At 46.9% G+C, this 24,932-nt stretch overlaps 1 protein-coding gene across 2 annotated transcripts in view; it reads right to left on the bottom strand.

The window, feature by feature from the left end:
* The window catches only part of actn4 (actinin, alpha 4), a 38,842-nt gene that overhangs the window by 1,893 nt on the left and 12,017 nt on the right, over positions 1 to 24,932 (bottom strand). The window contains exons 2-20 of one of the 2 annotated variants that reach the window (XM_028418722.1): positions 11,499 to 11,613; positions 10,907 to 11,026; positions 9,625 to 9,711; positions 8,658 to 8,745; positions 8,027 to 8,105; positions 7,859 to 7,940; positions 5,865 to 5,950; positions 4,971 to 5,063; positions 4,755 to 4,880; positions 4,547 to 4,651; positions 4,230 to 4,377; positions 3,995 to 4,145; positions 3,801 to 3,909; positions 3,509 to 3,649; positions 3,239 to 3,421; positions 2,948 to 3,082; positions 2,597 to 2,776; positions 2,352 to 2,498; positions 1,119 to 1,199 (exon numbers count right to left, since the gene is read on the bottom strand). In XM_028418722.1, coding sequence (XP_028274523.1) covers positions 1,119 to 1,199; positions 2,352 to 2,498; positions 2,597 to 2,776; positions 2,948 to 3,082; positions 3,239 to 3,421; positions 3,509 to 3,649; positions 3,801 to 3,909; positions 3,995 to 4,145; positions 4,230 to 4,377; positions 4,547 to 4,651; positions 4,755 to 4,880; positions 4,971 to 5,063; positions 5,865 to 5,950; positions 7,859 to 7,940; positions 8,027 to 8,105; positions 8,658 to 8,745; positions 9,625 to 9,711; positions 10,907 to 11,026; positions 11,499 to 11,613 — 2,256 coding nt within the window. Of the gene's footprint in view, positions 1 to 1,118; positions 1,200 to 2,351; positions 2,499 to 2,596; positions 2,777 to 2,947; positions 3,083 to 3,238; positions 3,422 to 3,508; positions 3,650 to 3,800; positions 3,910 to 3,994; positions 4,146 to 4,229; positions 4,378 to 4,546; positions 4,652 to 4,754; positions 4,881 to 4,970; positions 5,064 to 5,864; positions 5,951 to 7,127; positions 7,214 to 7,858; positions 7,941 to 8,026; positions 8,106 to 8,657; positions 8,746 to 9,624; positions 9,712 to 10,906; positions 11,027 to 11,498; positions 11,614 to 24,932 lie in introns of both variants that reach the window. The other variant, XM_028418721.1, reaches the window with a different exon arrangement.

The raw sequence follows: 24,932 nt of genomic DNA, 5'->3' as shown, positions 1-24,932 counted from the left end.
TGAGTGAAAACCTGGTTTGTGGAGGCTGTAAAAATGTAAAAATACTTAAAAACCTAAAGCGTGTGGAGCTCCTTTTTTCCCCTCAACACACACACTTGTAGCCATGATTGTGCCGTTTCCATAGAGGTGTCGGAGACAAAACAAACCTCCTTAATTGTGTTAGACCTGCTGATATAAATTGAGTTTGGGTATTCTTGGACCTGCCGACATGCTGAGAGAGCATCATGCAAGCAGCAGTACCAGGCTGTTTCCTGTAGAAATGAGTAGAGCCCGGAAATCATCTGAGGCCATCTGTCCTGATCGCTTCTGCAGACCGCCACAGCACAGCAAAGAAGGCCGGGGGGGGGGGGGGTGGAGGAGGTGAGTCGGGAGAGATACGAGTGAAGAATGAGAGGATGAAAAGAGGGACAGAGATACAGAGAGAGCGAGCGAGAGAATGTCCGGGGGAGGTAAAAAAGATAAAAAAGCACAAACAGTTAACAGCAAAGTAAAACCCCACAGACAGAGAGACAGACGAGGAGGTGGTGGAGGTGGGGGGGTCGATCAGAGAGTGAGAGAAGGAGCCCAAAGTGGAGCTGAAGCAGCACAAAGCAACAGAGACCCCTTGTGGACAAACAGGGACGTAACATCTCTCTGTACTCCATGCTGACAGACTGAACCCTGCCTGACCCGGAGCTCGTCAGGAGGCTCGGAGCCGGAGAGCCGCAGGATCACCGCCCAGAACAGAACCGTTCGGTGACGGATAGTTACTGTGTTATTTTTGTTGAATGTTTTATGACATCCATCCATTCAGGTGTGTTGCTGCTAACGTAAGGATAACTTGTGGTTTCCCATCTGATGCTTAAGGCACAATTTACAGACATTCTCACACAAACACCACTTTATAATTTAAATATTAACTCTTTTCACTAAAACTAACAAAAATCCAATTATAAATCCAGATTAGAGCTAAACTGTGTCAAAAAGAGACTGCTGGCGCCCCTCAGTGGAAGCATATACAAAAGGTACCGTGTCCATCTTTGAAAGGTTGAACCCGTCGGTGATCTCCGCCCTGCTCTCCCACTCAGAGCCCTGACACACACCAGCTCGCAGCTCTCCCTCCACCCTGGAGCTCCTACCTGCTTGTCGTTCTCCACATCGTAGCCCAGACTGATCAAACAGGCCTTGAACTCCTCGGCCATGAGGGCCCCGCTGTGGTCCTGAGATCGGCCAAACACCCAATGACAGAGCGCCACATCATGAGGATGAACCAAACACACCAGGATGGAGGGTGATCCACATCATGCATGGAGAGGGTGAGGACATGGAGGCACACACAGACATTCATGGATGTCAACAACACAGAAAACATAGGAGCAGGCGGCCATGATGGATCCTGATGACCCAACACATGCATGTAAAATGTATCCAACACTAAGATGACTTCTAATAATAATGATGATTAATTAAATGCACAACTATGTTATATTACAGCTGGATCTGCATGCATAAAGTCTAAAACCAGATGTGCCATGAGCCCAGACACACCGACATGATTAAAACAAACAATGTCCACAGGGGTGAGATGGTGCTGCGAGGTGGTGGATGATGATGGTGTCCTCCTCGTCTTTACACAATCAGATTCAACAACGACCACAAAAGAAACAGACATTTGGTGACATATTGTGCCAATTAAAGAGAAGCCCTGAGAGTCACACAGCTCACCGAGTTACACACACACACACAGGTTCTGGCTGATCTCCTCAGCAGCAGACATTTCTCAATAAAATCAGGTCAATAAGTCTAGTCAACCCGCAGTGGCTGTGACACACTGATCAACCTGTGCTCCACTAACACCCAAACACAACCTCTGACATGTGCTCGCCTGTGTAAAGACATCAGGAAGGATACTCACGCGTCTGGCTCCTCTCTGACCCCCGTCTAAGGTCTGAACATTCATTCAGCCGTGTCACATTAATACAGGAAAAATACTGCGTCTTCAGCTTAAACTTAAACTATCAGTAAACAGTATGTGGGTTGAGAGCTAAATCAGATTTTCATTTTTCTGATGGTCCTTAAATGCATCATGTGTGGTGCAATATTCCATTACAAAAATAGATTAACAAAATCTAAACTGCGATATTTTCTCATCAAAATAAGCAAAACAATTTGTAAAAAACTCAAAATTCTACACTTTTCAGCCCAAACAGGAAACCATGACTGCCTCATATGTGACCAACTGTCCCATGACTACAATTCTGAGTGTTATAATGTATAAATAGCTCCCAGCTCAGACGCTGACGCTCCTGACAGATTGAACCGCTGTGGCTGTGAGAAGGCTGAGGTGTCGCGGCAGAGCTCGGGCCCCTGACCTTGTCAAAGTGGTTGAAGGAGGCACGGTACTCGCACAGCTGCTCCTGGCTGATGCCCTTGGCGTCACGTGTCAAGATCTGGTTCTCCACCTCGTTGATGGTTCTGGCGATGGTGGTGAGCAGCTGCTCCCAACCCACACGGAGGTGCTGCGTGATGAAGAGGAGGAGTTACAAATGTAAACATTTCACTTCCTCTTCCTCGCTTTCCGGCCTGAAAACATGACATAAGAGAGAGTCTGTGTTACCTCCATTGTGTAGGGAGTGTACTGGTTGTCGAAGATGAGGGCCTCCTGGATGTGCTGGTGGTATCCCTCCAGCTTGTTGATTTCAGGCATGTAGGACATGATGTTCTTCTGGTACTCCTTCAGGTTGGTCAGCTGATCCTCCAGAGTGCCGTTCATTTCAATGGATATCCTGCCGATTTCCTGCAACACACACACACACAGTTAGAGCTGCAGAAAGGTGCATGTAAGGCAGAAACCTGAGAACATTCACTAAACCCTGTCCAATGTCTGCCCGGTGGGATTTCATGGTTTGGTTCATGGCTTCAACACAACACTGAGCGCACGCTCCCACTGCATGGGCCGATCCGTTACCTCCATCTTGGCCTGTATGTAGGCGCCGACTGTGTTGGCCTGAGAGGCGAAGGTGGCTCTCAGAGAGTCGTTGGAGTTCTGCTTGTTAAGCTCCTCCTGCAGGGCGTTGTCACGCAGCGGGACCATGGCCATCGCCTGCACACACAGAGGAATTAGAAACACAGCTGTAACAGACTTACACACACAAAGGGTCCAAAGTGTTTGATGCAGTCTTTAAACTCTGAGCCAGAACTGCACCATATTTATGATTTTTAAAACCAACAGCACATTTAAGGTAAGACTGCAGCCCACCTTTTCCCATTTGTTGTCGATGCTCTCGGGTGTGATGGAGGTGTAGGGGTTCGCGCTGCTCAGCTTGATGCCGTTGTTCTGTGCGATCTTCTGCACCTCGGTCTGGATGGCCTGGATGGCCTCACGCTCCTTGTTGGCCTCTGCCAGGGTGGACTTGAACTGCTCGTGGGCTGTGATCAGACCCTGAAGGAAGGACAGTAAAAAAAAAAAATGTTGCTCTAACCAATCAATCAGTGCGATGGCAGGCGTGCTGTGTCCCAGCGCGTTTACCTGGATCTCCTCGATGTTGTGGACGATGAACATGTCCTGCAGGTCCTCCATGGCTCCTTCCATCCAGTTGTTGAACGGCGCTGCTCTCTTGGCGTACTCCAGGTAAAGCTCATCTATGGTCTCCAGCTGCTTCTCCGTCCTCTGAGGGTGAGAAAACAAGGAAGAGTTCATAAGAATGAGGTCGTATCGATGGATGATGAGAGTTTGTGCACTTCGGGTAGATCGCTATTAAATTAGATGCAGTGTATCGTATGTTGTGGCAGCTTTTAGAGTTCACAAAGCACAGTCTTACCTCCAATGAGTCTTTGCGGCTGTGGGTGAGAGCTCCCAGCACGTCCCACTGATCGCAGATCTTCTGACAGCGGGCGTTGACGCTGGCGGAGTCGTAGTAGTCCAGTTCACTGAAAAACAAGAAAACATTTCAAAATCTCTCAATCAATCAATATATTTATTATTAATTTCACCACATTCCCCGCCCCTCCTTACTTGAGTTCCTGTGCGATGGCGGCGATCTGTTCCACTCGGTCCTGATGGGCTGCCAGGTCGCTCTCAAAGGCCTCATGTTTCCGTAGCAACGCCTTGACTTCTGACAGGGTGGAGGTCTCGTAGTCTTTCTGGGTCAGCATGGCCTCCTTACCTGCACACACAGAGAAAAACTCATTAATTCACCTCGCCCCCATCACCCAAAAATAAATAAAAAAACACAAGAACGCTTGTGCACCGTCGGTCCAGGATTCATGGATGGCAGCCTTCTGGTGGAACTTCTCGGCGAGATGCTCCAGTCTCTCCAGACGTCTGATCTCGCTGAGGATCCACTCCTCGTAGCCTTTTTCTGCCCCTTCCAGAGTGTGCCAGGCGCCGTTGATGTCCTGATAACAAAACAGCAGAAATTAGTCACAAAGATCAGAAACAGGAAACAATCGGCCATATTGTGACACATGCGCTTTCAAATCCTCCAAACGGTTTGTATCATCTCTCACATTGAACCGCAAATGAAAAGTGTGCGTCCATATTTGTGTAGTTGGAATCTGTACTCACAGACATCATGCGTCCTTCTGATGGCATGAAGGCAGGTCTGTTGTTGAGTCTCAGTTTAGTCTGCAGGGTGTTGAAGCTGATCTCCAGCTGACATTTCTCTTGGACCTGAACACAACAACAGATCAGATCAGCAGAAGAAACAACAACATAAAAACAAGCACTGCACGCGTTTGGTGCTCTTGTGTGTTTGCGAGGACTTTTTCTGAACCTTGGGTGGTTTGTGCACACAGCGGTAGTCTCTGAAGTCCTCCTGTTTGGCCTGCATGTCATTCACCGTCTTCTCCTGGGTTCGGTTCTCCAGCCAGGGGATGGTCCGACGGATCCACTCCAGCAGCTGGAGGCAGAGAGAGGAGCAACAGGCAGAGTTAGAGCCATCATGGAGGCTGTGTCTGTACGGAGAGCAGGTGAAGTGCCTCGTACTTACGTCACTGGCCAGCTTCTCGTAGTCCTCCATCATCTGCTCGTTCTCCTGGTTGACGGCCAGAACTTTGCAGATACGATTGGCGGCTGTCTCAGCCTATCAGGAAACAGAGTGATGAGAGGGGCTCGCAGTGATTGGATAACACCACACACGGCTGCACACTACACTGAAAACACGTGCCTGCTGCTTATCATTAGTACCTCCTGCATTTGGCTATAGTCATTTCTTAAAACTTGTGCTAACACACTCCACACACAGGCAGTGAACAGGAATGTGTACACATGCTGCCGCTGCTGACGGTTAGTTCGGTGTGTGTTTTAAAACTCCATGCGTCTCCCTTCAAACACACGCACACATACGTCTCTGTAAAGGCTCGTGTAGCACCGACGTCCACGTCTGTATGGCTGCCTAGGATATTACACTACTGTACCACTGAAATACAAACACAGTACACAGACTATGACAGGCTGAATGACGCTCAGGTCTGCAGTACGACCACGTGTGCCAGAGAATGTGAACTTATGAGCACTAAACTTTAAAGATAAATAATAATAATGTTTAACATTTATACAACACATGATGATAAAAGAAACATTTGGAATTGAGAGGTGTTAATAGCTGAGGAGGAAAATCAGAGACATCAGAGTTTCCCACAACAATAAACCAACTGGTCTGGTTTCAGCACAGAGACGGTCCCTGATGAGGAGGGCTGAGGGATTTAATCCCAGACTGTTCAGATTAATGTTGGGGAAACAGAGCTCAGACTGAGACAGAGTCAGAAAGTGTTTGTTGTTGTTGGTGGCAGAGTTCCCATCATACTCCCATCAAAGTTTTTTCCCTGAGTCTGATGGGAACTCTGTGACGTGTTAACGTGAGTCTGAAGCGTGAGGAGCTCACCTTCTGTGCCCCAGAGAAGGCGTGATAGAAGCAGGACACATAGGTCATTATGGCCTTCTCATCCGGCCTCAGTGTGCCCACGATGTCTACGCATCACCCAGCAGAACCCAGCAGAGAGAGAGAGAGAGAGAGAGAGGGAGACAGAGAGAGAGAGTGAAGGCAAAAGCTACCCAAAGCTACACCATCCCTGCAGCATGAGGGGAGGCAGCGACTCCTGCTTTAAAGGGTCCACAGTTCCTCCTGTTAGCAGGAGGAGAGGAAGAGGAGGAGTCCACCGGGAGAGAGCGAGGACACACTGGAGCTCACAGCCGGGACACAAACACACACACTCACTGCCTGAAGCAGCGGGTTCAGCAGGTGAATGTGACGTCATGATGAATGTGTGAGGAAACTGCAGCTAAGGTTTCAAAAAAATAAGATGCAACTGCCACCATTATAACTTTCATATTAACGGATTTAAATATTGAGCACAAAGGTAAAACATTTGTTTAAATGCCAGGGAAAACTTAAGTGCTTTTTATTTATGATTAAACGTTCCTAGAAATCCTCCAACATGCTCGTCATCTTCAGCTCTGACTAACATTTAGACGTCAGATGTGACAATAACCAAAGGAAAGCTGCAGATATTTGATTTTTTTCTTAATTTATAGGAAACAAAAATGCTAAAATCTTTCTGTCCGCCATGTTTTTTCAGCCAGTAGATTACAATAAACCTCACGACAAACAGGATTATATATGATCTCTGATAATCCTGGTAAATCTGGGGTTTGTTTCAACACAAACTCACACTGTAGCGGCTGATTTAAAGATAATTTGCATGTGGAATAAGTTAACACACATGCACGCAGCTCTCCTGAGGCTGCAGAGGTCAGGTGGAGTACCTATCAGAGACAAGCATTAAAACAGCTACAGTTTCTAATCCAACAGATTACGTCAGCAGGCGACTTCACGTCTGCTTCATCCCTTTTGGTTGGAAATAAAATCCGGCATCTATCTCATTAAAACGTCTCCTAAAGAGGAACAAATGCCTCTTTGTGAATGTTAGGAAGTCACAACTTCTGCTGCCAAATCCTAACAGAAGCAACCCGCCTGCCGTCACCACGCCGTGAGTGTGTGTGTGTGTGTGTGTGTGTGTGTGTCCCAGTAAACCCAGCGTCCTCGCCGAAGTCTGAGCAGCGCTGTGGAGATAAGTGAGGCCATGCTGGACAGGAAGCAGCGGAGTGTTAGTAACAGGAGGTCAAAGGTCGCGGTGAGTGGTGGTACCTTCTGCGCTCCAGAGAATGCATGGTAGAAACTGGACACATAAGTCATAATGGCTTTCTCATCTGGACGAGCAGTGTTCACAATGTCTACAAAGGGGGACGGGAAGAGCGTGGTTATGAAGACACACACACAGGCACAAGACAGAGGACACACACACACACACACATAAACTCATGCAGACAGACAGTAAATATGACAGTGAAGGGCTCAAATATCTTCATGCAGTTACAGTCCAAACAGTCCATCAGAGGACAGACAGGGAGACAAAGTGACGGACGCTTCATTGATCCTGAGGACGGCCGACTGTAACAGCTCACAGAAACATCAGCAGACACGCTCACATGCACACTGACAGCACAGAGAGCCTCACAGGCAGGGCACATCTGGATTCAAACGCCAGCTCCGCCCCCTTCTGTCTGAACAGGAGACATTTAAACTGAGGACTGTGGGACGGGGGGGGGGACAACGAAACACTTGAAGACCTAATGCAAATAACATCAGAGGGTTATATAATGATTCTCCTGAGTGGAGGTGGAGGCAGACCTCATCAGCCACACAGATTGCTGCTTGGGTTCAGCCTGTAGAGGGCGCTCACCGCACACATTTCTGACACCACAGGTTTAATTAAAAGGGTCATTTAACAACACTAGTGAAAATACTGACGTTTAAATCTGCTGCAGTCATTTCTGGAGCTTATGCCGTGAAGGTAAAACAGCCAAGGGTTAATTTACCTTCTGCGTCCAACATCTTGGGGATGTCCAGGTGCTTCTCAGCCACCTCAAAGGCGTTGTTCAGGTTGGTTACAGGGTCGTCCTGAGAAGCAGATCACAGCGTCATGAGATCACAAATGTTTCCTTAGGGTTCATTATGTGCACGTGTGTGTTTAACCCCGTGTGTACCTTTCTGAGGCTGTCGTAGTCGATGAGATCGGGTCTGTGTCTGTGGATCAGAGCGTTGAAGGCGAGGCCGTCCTTCCAGCTGTGGGAGAGAACAGATGAGTTCAGCCGCCACACAGATTAGTTTATGACTTTTGATATTTTCTGATCTGTAGGTGTGTTAAGATCTCTATAAAAACAGCATTTTATTACATTTGCTCTTGTTATTGATCAGCACCGTTTACATGTTCTTTTCACATATTTCATTCTTATTCCACATTGTTCTGTACCGAGAAGGAAAACATGTATTTGTTGCTCCAGCAGGTGGCGCCCTTTCTACAAATGTGCAGTGGTAAAACTCTTTAACAGCACTAAACTACTGAATGCACCATGCCTGAGGCCAGTTATTGACGAATTTACTATGAAAAATGTATTAGAAATAAACTTTTTGCAAAAACTAAAATCTGTAAAAAACTAAAAATTCTGCTGACTGACTCACGTGTGATCCACAGTCACATGACAAAACATCAGCAAGTATTTGGTAAGGGATTGATATTTACATTTGGGTGGACTTTATACTGACAAACACTACGAGCCCACAATGATGCCCGATCAGCACCATCCAGCCTTTACAGTGTGTGTGTGTGTGTGTTACCTGATGTGGAAGTTCTGCACGTTGACATTCTTGTAGGGAGCGGTCTTCCTCTGGCACCACAGAAGAAGTCCCTCCTTGGCAGAAGTCTCTGCAGTAAGAGCACAGAAGAAGAAACATTGAAGTGATCACACAAAGTTAAACAACAAACTGTGAGGATGTTCTTGCGTTTGCTGCTGAGGTGTCAGTCACCAACAGGAGTGACTCAGTGTTGGTTGTAGCGGCCCACGCCCCTCGGAGTTAATTCAGCACAGACGGTTTTAATTAGCCAGCAGTCATTAAAGCTCCAGCTGAGTAATGATTCTGCAGTCGACATCCATCAACACACAACAGACGCAGCACTCAGACCGACATCAGACTCATGAGGATTAGCTGCAGTTTGGGGTTATTTATTCTTTAACCCACTAAAGAAAAAGATACGTTTCCGTCACCATGCAGCATCCTGCACATGTGTAGACCCTCTCCGCCCTCTGTGAGCTCTCATGTAGGCCAGACCTGCTTTCCTCTGGACCCCTTCCATCCCTTCTCACCCCCACTGTGGCGTTACTTCCACTCTACTTCCCACAATGCGTCTCAAGCTTGCACATCTGCGTGTGTGTGTGTGAGTGTGTGTAAACACCGAGGACTCCTGCAGGTCTTGAGCGGTTAATTAATTCTGAGAACCTAAATTAAGCTGTCACGGCGCCCTTCAAGCTGCTGCTGCTGCTGCTCTGGATGTTTTATTTTATGCAAATTATGATTATTACAGACTGGAGAGAACGCTGTTAAAAACACTTTTTGTATAATAAAAATGAGAAAAAAATACATTTCATCAACTTTATGTTTTTAGCCCTTATTCATTCTGGACTGTCTCGAGTGCGCCCCCTATGGAACAGGAAGTTATTCTCTACAGCCTCTCTTTAAGGCACATAAGGTCACTCCATCTTTTGATTTTTTTTTTTAAGGCACATGAACCAACAGGAAGTCGTACCTTCGACAGAGATGTCCTGGATGGCGAAGCGGAGGATGATGGTCCAGATCATTCCCAAGGTCATCTTGGCGTTTCCATCCACAATTTCTACACAGAACACACAAAAAAAAGTCATCAGTCATAGACGATAAACCTTCTTCTATCCAACCATGCTTCATTTCATGATGCCACTTTATACAGGAGGTAAACCTTTCAAAATAAAAGCACTGTATACTTATATATTTCAAATATCATTATCTCTGATATCGATCAGGTTAAAGATCACAGTGATGATGACATGTTAGTGAGCAGGCATGCAGTGTGGCTCAGATTCCTCTCATAGCTCCATCGGTCCTGTCATACTTTCACCGGCTCCAGCTTCCAGTTTATCAGTCACACTCTCGCTGACGGCTGTCACCTATGAATTTGTCCTACATGCTTTCACTGCACCAAACATTCCTGACGCTTCATTAGGCTTCAGCTTTGAGCTCCTCTCTCTCTCTCTCTCTCTCTTCTCTGCAAAGAGGAGGAGGTTCAGACTCTGGGATCAGACGGAGCTTTGTGAAGATTTAAATACTCTGAGTGTAGGACGTCTTCTTCTAACTGCCATTTTTCTCTCCGTCAGTTTCCACATGACCTTTAGTGGGCCGCTTTTACAGAAAGCCACAAAGAGTGTGTGCACGCATTGTGTGTGTGTGTGTGTGTGTGTGTGTGCAAGGCTGCCATATTTTGTGTTCAGTGGTCAGCAGTATCAGAGTGTCATGCTGCAGGAATGCCATGGCTGTTCTGATAGAGTAGGAGAAAGGTCACTGTCCTCTGACACACACACACACACACACACACACACACAAAAATGGGAGCTGCACATGCTAAAGATATTTTGTGTTGCTGTTTTTTTAATGCATTTTTTAATTTAGAAATTCAGATAATATAGATTTTCATGTGATGCCTTCAAGGACCACAGGAAAGTTTCCTGAGCGCTGTCATCTTTGCAGTGCGTTTCAAATGGTGTGTCTGGGTTTCAGAGGGAGCTGAGCCGTGTGACTGAACACACTGGTGTGTTTAGTGATGCATTCACATGCTGGTTGACAAGAAAGAATCTTCAAAGCTCGGCTTTTGTTTTGAGGTCAAACGTTTTTCTACAGGGATGAGTGAGTTTTCCACAGCGAGGTCTGAGGAACTTCAGAGGTGATTCTGGCTCTTAGAGTAGTGGTTTAATGTCTCACTAAGTACATGGTTGTGTTGGCCATAATGATTATCTATCAGAGTGTGTGTGTGTGTGTGTGTGCGCCCATGTGCTCACCCTCTGCTCCAATAGACACCAGTTTGACTCCCTTGCTGGCGATGAAGTCCAGGGCTTTGTTCACATTGTTGATCTTATGGACCCTCATCTTGCCTCGCTCAGGCTTGGGTAACCGTTCACCTGCAGAAAGAGACACACACAGACACACAGACACACACACAGAGACACACACAGACACACAGAAGAACAAACACAAAGTGAGGGAGTTAACTGCTGTGGTGTCACAAGCTGAACAAGTTTCCACATGCTCAGCACAACGACAGTCAGTCAGGGAGGTTACAGTTACAGCAGCGACGTTAGAGTCAGTGAAAACTGAAGTAAATGTGTGAATGTGGGGCACATGCAGGTCCAAATATCATTTATGGATTACAGCCGGCCAATGATTGGTGCAAACACACACAGCTCCTCTGCTGCGACCCACATCAAACACATTAAACTTCATAAAAATCAAACAAAGTGATTAATATATATCTAAAGATTTTTGTTATTTTAAAAAAATCTACAAAAAAAATACACATAATTTTGTGGGGGGGGGGGGGGTTTTCCTTCCAGCACATCAGACCGCAGCTGCTCCTGCTGTATTGAATCTTACCTGAAATGACCTCCAGCAGCAGCATGAGTTTGAGTCCATCCCTGAAGTCCTCCTCGATGTTTTCGATCTGTGTGCCGGCCTTCCGCAGGTGGGAGTTACACCAGGCCGTGAACGTCTGCAGGAGAACACAGAAACAGGACAAAGAGTGATCAATGAGAGGAGCAGGTCCTGATGTTTCCACAGCTCTGATGATAAGAAGAAAATAAAAGAAAATTCAATGATAGGACAGGAAGTAACAGGAGGACCATTGACCTCAAACAACCAAACTGTGGAGCAGGTAGTTCAATGGAGAGTAAAACTTTACATGAAGCAGCTGCACATTTCCACCTCAGCTCAGTAAATAAATCCACATCGTGGGGCTCAGACGTTTCAGCATCTGTACCGGTCAGGAAGTCCTGCCACTGAAGCTGAAAGGCTGACAAAGAGATCCACTTTACTATCTGAGAACCAGACTGCCATCAAACCGCGACACCATCCAGGATGCTGTAATTACGCATGAGAACGACGCACCAAATCACAAACACGGACATCTGGGAGAAGATGCCGCGCCAGCACAGATCTCACACATCAGCGGCGGCTGGATGTTTGTGTGTGCTGCTGGTTCGCCCAGAATTCTTCAGAAATGTGTTTTGAATCATTTTATTGTAAAGGAGCTCGCTGAGGCAGGCACAGGACTGCACAGCTTTGTCATGCCACTGTGTAGAATCATGGCTCATCAATTAATAAAGTGTCAGAAAAGTATTTTATTCTGAGGAATCTGCAGTGTAAACAGACTCAGAGCAGCCTGGTCAGTCCGTGTGGAAAATGAGCGGAGTGTGTATCGGAGTGATTCACCTCCTCTTTCTCCTCTGCTCTGCCTGTTCACTAACATTATGACAGGGCGCCGCTCGCCGCCCTGCCCCTCTCTCCCCCGCCGTCCCACTGTGGCCACCGGCACAAAGCGCCCATTGAGCCTGCTGGATAATAGCGGCCTTCAGCCCCCCGTGCACGCTCTCAGCCCTGCTCTGCCCCTCTCTCTGCGAGTGACCCTCCCCCAGATAGACCGACCGATACCACCAGCCACCCCGCCTCCACCTCCCCAAACACACACACATATATGGAAACAAACAGACCCACACACAAAGTTAGTGGGCAGGATGGAGGAGGGGAGGAAAGACAATGCCCCCCACAACACACACAATACAGCAGGAAGTGGCACTGCAATGACAGGAAGTTCCAGCTTAGTTTAGCACAGAGCTGAGTGACGACACATTCATCACTGCCACCACATCACACAGAGCGCCTCCAATTTGTCAGCAACAGCCGAGTTATTCATTCTGCAGCTTTACTGTCACACCACTCTCATTTGTCTGAAAATACCTCATGTGTAACGTGATCCCACATTTCCCATCATTCATTCAGGGTCACATTCGTTTTAAAAGCACATTTCATACGACAAGACTCAACGAGAAGGCAGCAAAACAACGAGAGACGGACACATGAAAGTAAAACAGAGTGTGACAAGAAGCAGGTACTCCACTCCATTTATATCTGAGAGTTAAAGATCAGCATCTCTGCTGGTCACAGAGTCACAGAGCAGATAAACATGAGCTCCACTAAAAGGATTTCTGCCTCCACATCCTTTAGATGTGCACTTTTTCTTGCCATCCTTTCATCCACTTCCTTCTGCTTATCTGGGGTTGAGATGGAGCCCAGACCTCCCTCTCCCTGTCCTCCTCCTCCTGCTGCTGCTGCTCATCCAGGAGGATACCAAGGCCAGCTAAGAGATAAAATCATCCCTCCACAGCATGTCCTGGGTCTGCCCCGGGGGGCCTCCCTCAGGTTGGACACCTCTACAAGAGCAGTGCACTGAATCAGGGCATAAACCAAGAAAATATGAGTTCACGGTGGATGAATGAGGGAAAAAATCATCATATGTGCACAAACAGCAACACGCCCAGACACGCAGGGAACTTTATGTTCTATGCAGCACATTATGCAGATGACTCCGTCAGAGGTCAGAGGTCAGGGCTGGGTGAGAGAAGCCTGAAAGAGTCTCTGAGGAAACAAATCTCTGCTAAAATCTGCTCCGTCAGCAAAGCTCCAGCTACCTCATGTCATTCAAATGTGCTGCTGCTGCTGCTGAGGCAGGAAGCCGCCACAGTAACTCACACATCCTCATCATCACGCCGTCACATCTCAGGTGCAACAACACCCCTGAAGTAAATCCTCATCCTGTATGAAGAGTTAATGCAGAGACTAATCCACTCGGAGAATTAAAAGTCATCCGTGTGCCGGTGCAGCCTGTTAAACCTGCTCGTGTGTTGGTGACAAGAGAGCGGATCAGATCAGAGGATTTATGACACAGATAACGAGCTGAGGCCCGCGTGGGTCTGGATCTGGAGTGTTAAGACGGTTTACATTTGGTGTCTGTTACATAACAGCCAAGAAGAACATCCTCTGTTATCAGCGCTGCGAGCATCAGCTCCAACCTTTTACATGTAATCATGCTGATGGGGTTTATAAAGCTGCTTGTTGGCAGTTTTTCACACCGAAGGCTCAAAATATTAGAAATACTCGCTTCTAATAGGATTAAACCACTTTACACATGACTGCTGCCCTGCCTGATGTGAGGCAGACGCAGCTGGGAGCCTGACGTCAAAGGACACCAGGAAGATGCTCGGGTGTCTGTACACACTTAGAGCCACCATTAAGGTTTTAGTAGCTCCTCTGCACCAGGGGTTTGGAAAGCACAAACAAACCGACTAATCGGATCAATAATAATAAGCAAACAAAACAAGCTTCAACAGCAGCTGGAGGGGTTTTTTTGTCATCTTTGTGAGCATAAAAACTACAGAAACCACACACAGAGCAGCCTTGCAGCGATGCTACACATTAAAACACAGCCATAGCTTCCAGTAGATACTTCCTGACAGGACACGGGCTGGTACCAGCACCACAGACACACTTCAGAGTCTGTATGTGATACGTTGTATGGATGCACTTTGCTTACTGTGGCCATTCGGAAACCATGCTCCGACTGAAAGATGTGCAGACCCTCTGTTCCTCAGTGTTTAGTGAAGTATTGAAGCATGAGGTCCTGCTTAATGAGACGTTTAGTTTCCGATATATGATCCAGTCATTTTGCTGAATATCAGCTGGGCTCATCCTTCGTACTCGTCACAGGAACACCTCGGAGAACCTGCTGCTTCTCTGCAGTCTTACGTTACAATAATCACAGATTAGTTCATGCAGAATCTGACTAAGTGTGGCGGCGCTGTCACCACCGCTGTGTGAGTGAGTCAGTGATGAACATTAAGTGCCTGGAGCACAAAGGGAGAGAAGTTCAGACCATTTATTTAATCAGATCTGAACGCTCACCTGCTGCCTCACCTGTCGGGTTAATATCAAACATCCTCTGGTTTGAATCAGTAGCTGCAGTGTTTGAGTTTGTAGGGAGGAGTTTGACATGCTGAGCGATAAAACTGGGTCAGAGTGATGAAGGTGTTTATTCTCCATTTATTCTCCACTCTGACGCTAATGAGATGCTTCCCAAAGGTGTGTGTGTGTGTTCAGAGTGTGTTGTTTGTGCCTGGGAGACGTTAAGTTGTCCTAAATTTCTGGCAGAAATACAACTTTACTGCAGCTCGAGTGTGAAAAAGAGAAGGCGCCTAAAGGGGTCTGCTGTTTGATCTGCACACACACACACACATATATATCTGTTGCGGAGTCATCAGTGCGACCTCAACAGCCTTTCATCTCTGATCTCTGACTGTGTCGATGGGGGTCAAAGGTCAAGGTTCAAATGCATATCACTCAAAGTGGAACAAGCAGTAACACACACACACACACAAACTCATGACTGATGCTCTCCACAACACCTTCCTCTGCTGTCTCTCTCACACACACACACACACTCACACCACTCCTTGCACAGGAATGTGATAAAAAGAAAAAACCACACACATGTAACTGCCTACACACACACACACACCTTCATCACATCTTCATGCAGCTCTGAACAGACATACACACCGATTACTCCCACACCCACTTCTCAATGCATGTGCAAATTTCTAACTACACACACACAGACACACACAGAGGTGGATGAGGGTGTGTCTTCTTCTTCTGATTGGAAACAATGAGCCAGGTTGGATACATCATCGTTGCACAACTGTCGCACATTCTCTGTATGACGTCAGCCGTGTGTGGGTGTGTATGGGTGTGTGTTTTCTCACACACACACACACACACACACACACACACACACACTCTGATGAGCTCATTACTAAAGCGACTGATGAGTCTGTGTTGATCTGACTCCACCGTCAGCCTTCATGGTTCTCTGAGCACATCTCTCACACACACACACACAACCCAACACACAGGCAGCACACACACATTTTCCCACACACTCCCTCGTCAAAACAGGCTTCCAGGCAGGCCGAGACACGCCGCGAGGTGAGCTCAGAGGACAGAAGTGGAAACAGAGGTGCTGGTGGCTGCCGCTGAGAGACACGTGCAATTAACGGTCTGATGGCGTCACTGCTGAAACACTTTCTGTGATTTCACAGTGATAATTTGCACCTTTTTGAGAGTGAGCTCGGGTTTAATGAGGCGGCGGCGCTCACGCTCCGCTCCGAGCTTCTGCTGCAGAGACTTCAAGGTGTACTTCAGGCCTGAAACATGGGCGTGGCACTGCAAGGCCACAACACGCTGTCGCACTAAAGAGGAGTTAAATGTGCAGCAGCTGGCAGGAGGGACGACCTCAAGGAAGTTGGACAGTGCCATATTATACTAGAGTGGACCGGCTGCACCAGACTCAGCCGGGCCAAAACCATGCTGGCCCTGTGACTGAAGCTCAGTAAGTCGTCTGGTCTGGCCTGACACAAGGACTCCTATTCTTAGACGCACGCCAATTAAAAAAGGGCTGTGGCGTGCGACAAGAGCGGCGCTGGTGTCGCTCGCTCTTCTGCATAAACACACACGGGGCAGCTTTGATGCTCCGTAGACAAATATTAAGAACAACATTTAGGAAGATTTAAAGCGGGAGTGCGGAGGATATAACGCCAGCTAGTGGTAAAGTGGGCGAAGTCAACCGTTTAAAGTCGGACCTTTAAACTCTATGGAAGTCTATGGTCACTTTATAGAGCCCCCACCTAGAGGCTGCACGAGGAACTGCAGGTTTTGACACTTTAGGAAGCTGCTGCTCGAGGGTTCAACATGGCGGGCTCCATCTTTAAAGATGAGAACAGTTCACTTCTTGTTCCACAGGGGGCGCTCACAAGACAGGGAAGTTCATGGAAGTAAACCAAAACAATTAAGCAACTATTTTCAAGTTTTCATTATAAACAATGGTACATGTTTACTACATTATTAGTGGTATAAACACAATTATTAAGCCTTTATTGCATTTTTAATTTTTAAAAAAATCTCCTTTAACTCCTCATTCCAAACATAGCGATGCAGACTCATTCATACAGCAGGACTGTAAGTGAAGGCTGCTACTGTGGAGCTGCTGCTGCATCACTCTACAGTCAGAGAACAGGAACAGGACTCAGGGGCCACAGTGGAAGGGCCCACAGTTTGAGAAGGAGGAACAACCAGCCTCCAGCTAAATGAGTGAACAGCTGTTTGGAGATCAATCGGCTTAAATCATTCACACACACACACACACACACCTGGCAGCTGCTCTGACTGTGAAAAGATGAATGATAAAGATTAAGAGGAATCCAGCATCAAAGCCAAGAACACAGAGAGGGGGAACGCCGGCCAAGACGCTCGCTGTCGGTCACCAGAGTGCTGCTAATCATGAGGAAAGACAGAAAGAAGCAGCGCCCGGCTGCAGAGGGTGTTCTGGTCTCATTATCCTCTCAAGTCTGGGCAGGTGATCATTAACATGTGTTCACAAACACACACACACACACACACACAAACAGAGGGAGGCTCCCTCCTGCTTCATGTGCTGACAGGTAGTCAGTAACACACACACAGACAGACACACACCTCCCAGAGGAAACCCACAAACATGTAATTGCTGTGTACTTCTTGGCTGGCCTAATGCCCCTCAGATATGCCATTATGTGAGTCAACAGCTTAACGCTGACTGTTTTCAACAAGCTCCATCCACAGAGTCCAGCCACACACACACTTTCTGGAGGAGCCTTAATATAGCAGCTAACAGAAACAAAGGAAAGGGAGGATTAAGGAGAGGAGGACAGGAGGGGAGGGGAGAGGAAATGGAGAGGAGATGATCAAGAGACAGAGGGGAGGAGGAGGAGGAGGAGGAGGAGGAGGAGGGGAGATAAACGAAATGTGGGAAAGAGGAAGAAAAGTTTGTTGAAATGAAACCAGCCCAAAGTTTCGAACATGGAAACAGGAAATGAATTTAAAAGGTAACTTTCTCAGAGGAAGAGGAATCACAGATGGGTCAGTGTGGGATAAGAGGAGGATGATGATGATGATGAAAGCTGAGGAGGAAGAGGAGGGGGGTGTTTATGAGATAAATGCTAAATGAAAGAGGGAACGATGCTTTCAAGGCCAGAGGAAAGAAAAATAAAAAAGTGCTGCTTCATGGGATAAAACGAGGAAAACTGAGGAGACAGCAGAGGACGAGTGGCTGTGGGCTGTGTGGGAGTGCACTGGGTAACCAGAGCCGGCCGCTTACATGGCTGTCGCATGTTTCAGTCCCCCACAGGGACTCTCTCATGAAGTCTGTGTGTGTGTGTGTGTGTGTGTGTGTGTGTGAGATGAGACAATACGCTTCCTTCACTCCAAAAGGCAGAAGAAGATGAAGTTATTATTTGTGCACTCCATTCAGTAGCTGTTCAGATGTCGTCCTGCAGAAGCAGATAAATCTCATCAATAACCAATGAGCACTTCCTCTGATTGGCTCCAGGTGAACCTATCAGAAGGAGGAATGACTGACAGGTCTGCGGCCCCAACACAGCACCCGTTATCCAGAAGGTTTGAAGGCTGCATCAAGATTCCATCACAGTGCTGAAGGCCACTAAACTGACCCTGTGATGAAGATGAAATCCATCTTCATCACATCGCTGCTGCTGCGGGTCACTTTATGGAAGACTTCCTTAAAAATGCTCAGAGGCTGCTGCCAAACTTTAAAATCATCTCATCTGTGAGTCTGATGATGAACGATGTCAAGATGTCCACGATGTAGCTGAGCGCCTGTTAGCTTAGCTTTAGCAGCACTTGTTGCTCCTTAAATACAAACTTCCCTGCTCTAAAGGCCGTAAAGACTTTTTAACCCACATCTGATGCAGATTAAGGGTTACACAGATCAGAGACAGGCTGAAGGTTTGACTTCCTGGTGGTTGAAGACATTTTCTCATCCTGCACTTTAAGCTCTTGTCATTTTAACAGCTATAACAATCTATGTCCTCGTCAATGAGCGCCGTCTGTGTGCTGCCTGGTGGCTTCCAGTGATTTGCTGCCGTTTTATGGGAGGAAACGTGAAAAGGTAAAGAGAAAGGGGAGAGGAAACACTGGAGGGAGGAGGAGGAGGAGGAGAAAGGGTAAAGTGTCAAGTGATGTGGTTATTTGTTCATTTATTTATGTCTCTTCCTGTCTTTGTTGCTCGGGGAGTCCGGCCGGGGGTCGGATTGCACCGCCGCTGACTGAGAGCTTTACAACCTATGTCAGGGTCAGCGAGGTCCTCTAACTAAAAGACAGGACGGTGACTGTTTTATATTTAGTGCCTATGCAAGGTGAAAAATAGTATTTGTGAACGCCTGCAGCATAGTAAAGACACACGATTATCAATACCTTCACATGTATCTGAGTCCATCAGTGCTGCAGCTCCACATAAACCTGCAGCCCTTTCACCCCCATTCACTCTGCCTTTAAAGCTTCCTGCGTCTCACGCTGGTGAATGACGGACTGCGAGTTGGAAGGTTGCTTGGCAACTGTCTGAGTTCAGGGGCTACACGCACACAGCGATGTTAAAGGACTGTGGAAGACTTCCTGTTTATCACAAGTTGATGAACATTTATGACACGATGTGTGGCCAAAGATGAATGGCTATTCACATACACACAGACAGGGTGAACTAAACATCATGTGTATCTGGAGGCGAGGATGGAAGCAGCTAATCTCTTCAAAAAAAACAGTCATCCAGAGGATTCTTAGCTGCACTGAAGCCGAGCTGAGCCATGGAGTGAACAGCTCACTCTTCCATCTGAGCCCAAAATAATATCGATCCACTTTAACAACCTTTTACCCACTGAGCGTGCATATTTCAACATTTTATGTGGTCCCACTGTGTGTCAATAAAAAGCTGCTGCTCCACTGCAAACCTCCCAGTCCAGCGTTACATAACTGTATGTTGACACTGTCCACCACCACAGCCCGTTTCCTAATCCACTGCATTAAAGGCTGCTGTCTGAAATCCTTCTTCTTCTTCTTCTTCTTCTTCTTAGTTTTGTCTTCACACACAAAGAAAACACCCACAGCTTTGAAAGAATAATCCTCCAAAGTATGTGTGATCACACCGACATTTCAGAGCACTTTAAAAGGTGTGTGACGGAGCCGGAGCGAGGGGGGGGAAAGGACAACATTCAATTAATATCAGGTTTCAAACCCGGATCATTCAGAAGGTCAGAGGCACTTCTTCAGTGACAGATCTGAGCAGGAGGAGGCGTGAAGGGGTTTAATGAAACTCCGGGGCTCCTCCTGGGATTAAAGAGGAGCAGCTCGGTCTTTGATCACGCCTGCAGAACACGGAGCTCCTCGTGGAGGCTGACCTCCGAGCACAAAGCCGGGGCTGTTTCAGAGCCGCCGAGATAAACAAAGATTTATTTGTAGCAGACGTCACACATCATTACTTTGCAGATGCAATTTGGATTATCTGATCATTTATCCATCGGTGCTGCAGACAAATCCAATTGATTTGTGCTGTTCTAACTGTCTGACAGACTCCACCCGCCTCGGCTGGCAGCACCGACCACAAACATCCCTCCTTAATGTGCATCATGTAGAGCCAGCAGACAAACAAATGCCAGGAATGCCTGCTATGCTCTTCCTCCCTCCAACTCCCTCTTCCTCACTGTGTCCTCCTCCTGTACACCATCACCACCATCAGAAGCAGCCATGTAGCATCACCCGCCTCATGAAACCTGTTGAGCAAGGATCTAAAGAGGCCGTGTGGCAACACTTCACCTAAAGACGTCGATGCTCAGAAACCGATTTCAAAATCACACCAAACACATCTGCTGTAATAAGAACACAATGGTTTCAGCTTGCTTGACAACATGACAACAACCTGTCATGTTGGTTCTCTAATGTGTGATGTTTGCTCTCTCTCTCCTTCATCCTCTCCGTCCTCTCTACCTCCTCGTCTACCCGGCCGGCTATCAGCAGGAAGGTTCTTCCTGACACTGAAGGGGGAAAACTAAACAAACTAAACCTGACTGCAAACCTCAAAGTTGAAGCTGCTGAGCATGAAACAGTCAGGGAGTCAGCTGCATTACTTGGCATCCTGATGTTTGTGTCTGTTTCTCTCATATCACACCATCATTTCTTTTTTTACTCCTCAGCCAATCAGCAGCCAACTAATCCACTTCCTGTCTTTAGAGGCACAGCACAGGAAACGGCGGGGGCGGAGGATGTCCATGTTAATTCTCCAGGAATGCAGTGAATGAATCCAACTGTACAACATGTAAAACATTAACCCCTGAGCAAGTGGTGGAAGCTGGTAAAAATCAGCTTTACGAGCCTTCTGTCCAATGACGGCGGCTGAAGGAGCACAGGAAGTGTGCGTAAAAGTCTGCGGCGCCGTGATGAGTCAAATGAGCACCGTGAGTGAAGACAGCCGGGTGAGGTCAGCGAGGGAGAAAGGTGACAAGGCTGCACCTCTGTGGGAACAGCACCATCAGGACTACAAGTAAAGACAGAACTCATCCTCTGAACAGCCGCAGAAACTCACTCCCACATTATTTATCCTTCAGATGATGCATTAAAGGACCACATGGAAATTTAAACTCTGATGGAGTCAGCAGTTTTTCCAGTGATGAGTGGTGCACCTTCATAATAAAAGTTGTATTTCAACAACCCATGAGTTGCTTTTAGGGGTCCGGAGCTTTAAACTCTGAACTCATTACTGATGTCTTGCACATTTTGCTGGAGAGCTGCAACATCTGGAGTCAAAACTGAGAGAGTTAACGTTCAAAAGACCGTTTAAATGTTCCAAGAATCCAAGAACAGTGACTGATTTAAGACATGAAACCCCTCCTCCTCCTCCTCTACCAGATAAAAAGAAGAAAAAAAACACACACACACACGTCAGACACAGAAAGGCGGAATAATTCTGAACAGGTGTCGCAATGTTTGACACCGTTTTACAATCAAGGGCATTGAACGCCACCCACGGGCTGCCTCTGAATGACTCAACCAGCCTGTCATTTCACAACCAGCCAGCAACTTATGAAAAGCCCGGACTGACACACACACACACACACACACACACACAGCTGCTTTATTAAATCATGAGCATGTTTTACAGCATCACACACACACAGGTGTGGGAAGCACTTTGTGGCTCAGGTAAGGATCCCATTCAGACGCCTGGAGACTGGATAATACCTAAAAACTGACCTACAGAACAACACATCAGGCTCTAAGCTGACACCTGAGCTCCTTCAGAATCATATCTAATGTAAATTGTTCTGCCCTCTCTGCTTCTCTGCAGATTAGTCAGCAGTATGAGCAGAGCAGAAGGTGACAGCAGCCACAAACAGCCGGCTGAGCTGTTTAGCAAATGTCTGCTCTGACCTTGACGAGGTCCCCCCCCCCCCTCGCTGTGACGGAGACGTGGCTCCGTTCAGTTTTTTTTTGTCTTTCCAGCTGCAGGAGCTGCAGGAGCTGCATGGAGCAGTACCCTGAGAGGTGCTCCTGACCTCACGTTATAAAACCAGAGCACTCTAATCACTGAATGAGCTGAGGTCATTATTATCATTACACACACTTTTCTGTGTGAGTCTGGCAGGCCCGTTAGTTGGCAGGGCGAAGCGTCAGCTGTTTGTGTCGGCCTTTTATTAAAACCTCTGGATGAATCTTTCCAGAGCTCCGCAGCCGTTCTGCGGCTCTGTTGTTGATCAGCTCAGGCAGGAGGAAACAGAATCGCTCATTCACAAACCGACTGAGGTGTTCTTTCAGCGTGTCAACACGTCCCTGTGAGGACACAACAAAGCACACAGGCGGCATGATGCATTAAAAACACTTCATGTCAGCGGCCTGCACCATCAGCGTGACCTCTGTGTCCATTAAGAGTCCATTTACCACATCTGTGCTCCACTATTAGTTACAAATCACATTAGTTGTGTACTCTTTGTGTGTCTTTATGTTATGATGCCGCCCAAACCTGGAAACAGCAGCAACAGGTGTGGAGCCAAGAAACTGAACCACACGGCGTCAAAACCATCGAGAGACCGACACATGAAGGTGTTTAAGAGCGTGTGTGCATGTTCCCATAATACTGGTGACAGATATCTGAATGACTACATGCCCTCTGTTATAGGAGGATGATGAAGAAGGACATAAACACCCAGGACGCCTCACTCAGAGCCACACTAACAGTTTATCACCTTCCAACATCCAACTATTATTATAAGTGATCCCTTCATGCCTGTTTATGTGCTGTTTACAGTCTAATGACAGGTTCTGCTTCACATCAACGGCTCAGCTCTCTGTAAACATGCAGCCAAAAACTCACTGAATATTTGTAAAATGACAGCCAGTCACAAACACGTTAAACATGGCTTTAAGGCTGTGGAGACACGTGCAGATTGTTCTTTTATTTTTTTTATTTTAGATGTGGATTAGATTAAAAATGAAAACTGTAAGCCTATATTTTGATGATTTATTCAAAGGCCAATAAAAGGATGATGCTTTCTGCCATGTTTTTTTTTAAATCACAAAAATGTTTTTGTGATTTAAGTGGAGTGTGACACAGGAGTCAGTCATAGCTTTTTAGATGCACTGAGGAAAGCAGAATTTTTTGTTTTTTTCAGAATCTTTTTAGTTCAAACTATTTATTATTAGCGCATTTTTTTGAAAACAACACAAGTACGGTAACAAGATCATTTACACACACGTAGATTCAAATACAGTTGGAAAAAATAAAAGATTATTTCTGCTTTTACAGTGTCTGGTTGTGATCACAATGGGGTACTATGGGTGATTTAAAGACATAATGGAACATTCAGTGGGTTAAAATGTGTCTCGCACTGTTTTAAAAAAAGATTTATTCTCACCACACTGCTCTCTGAGGCTATTTGCAGCAGTGGCTGATAAAAACCCCACCTGAAACCAAAAGAAGCTTTTTAGAGGAAGTCGTTGGTCAGAGAGGAGAAGTCATTATTATCATGCATGTGAGAGAGAGAAGTGAACCTCGTTTATCGGTGTGAAACAGTCGCTGCATAACCAAACCTTTTCTACCAAGAATAAATGAGCAAACGTTGCCACACTGGCCTCAGACTCGCAGCATTTCTCTGCCTTTGTGTGAGTAAACGGCGCTATAGATAGAACGAGTAAGTGCTAAACACAGCGGCAAGACCGAGTTACTCAGCGCCGGGTTATTTTAATCATTACAGGAGAAAAACTCGTCCACACACACACACACACACAGCAGAGATGTGTGGCAAAACGTGCTTAGCTGGCAGCGGCTCTTATTCATCTACATCTGTCAGCTACAATCACACACAGCTGACAGTCAGACGGCCGAGGTGGAGGCTGCTGCACCCACATTTTTACCAAAACAGGGAGGAGAAGGAAAAGAAGAGAGAACTGCAGCAATCCTGCAGGTGTGTGTGAATTCTCTGTGTGTGAATTCTCTGTGTGTGTGGTATGAGAGGCATGGCATTCCAGCAGCTTTAAATCCTTCATACTTTGCATTTTTGTCGCTCCAGAGAAACGATGACGATCGCAGACACACACACACACACACACACGCCTCAGAGGGCGACGTCAAAGGCAACAATATAAATATGTACTTTAACAACAAAAGTAAAGACAAAATATGTGAATCATGTGGCAGACGTTGAAGGAGGGAAACTGAAAAGGACACAGAGAGCTCAGTGTGTGTGTGAGAGAGTGAGAGAGAGAGAGAATGTGGACAAACAGGAGTTTCAGGCCGGCCCAGTTGCCCGGCAGCAGACAGCATTGTCACGGTAACAGGCTCTTCCTGCCCCTCCTCCTTTCCACCGGCCTTGCGTGCTTTTACCTTATAAGGCAACACATAACTGCCTGTCACAGCGACAGTAGTGATGTAAGAGGGCAGCAAGGTGCACCCCCCACTGACACACACACACACACACACACACACACACACTGGACATACAATGCATTAAACACACACACACAGACTGACACTGCAGATACTTTGAAGTCACCCGACTTCATCCATGTCCAAACTGTTTGTGTGTGCACAGAGTGCAGGAA

This window comes from Parambassis ranga, chromosome 13 (genome assembly GCF_900634625.1).
Source record: "Parambassis ranga chromosome 13, fParRan2.1, whole genome shotgun sequence".
NCBI classification, from domain to species: Eukaryota; Metazoa; Chordata; class Actinopteri; family Ambassidae; genus Parambassis; species Parambassis ranga.
The sequence above is the reverse complement of the archived record's forward strand: the minus strand, read 5'-3'. Positions and strand labels throughout refer to the sequence as shown.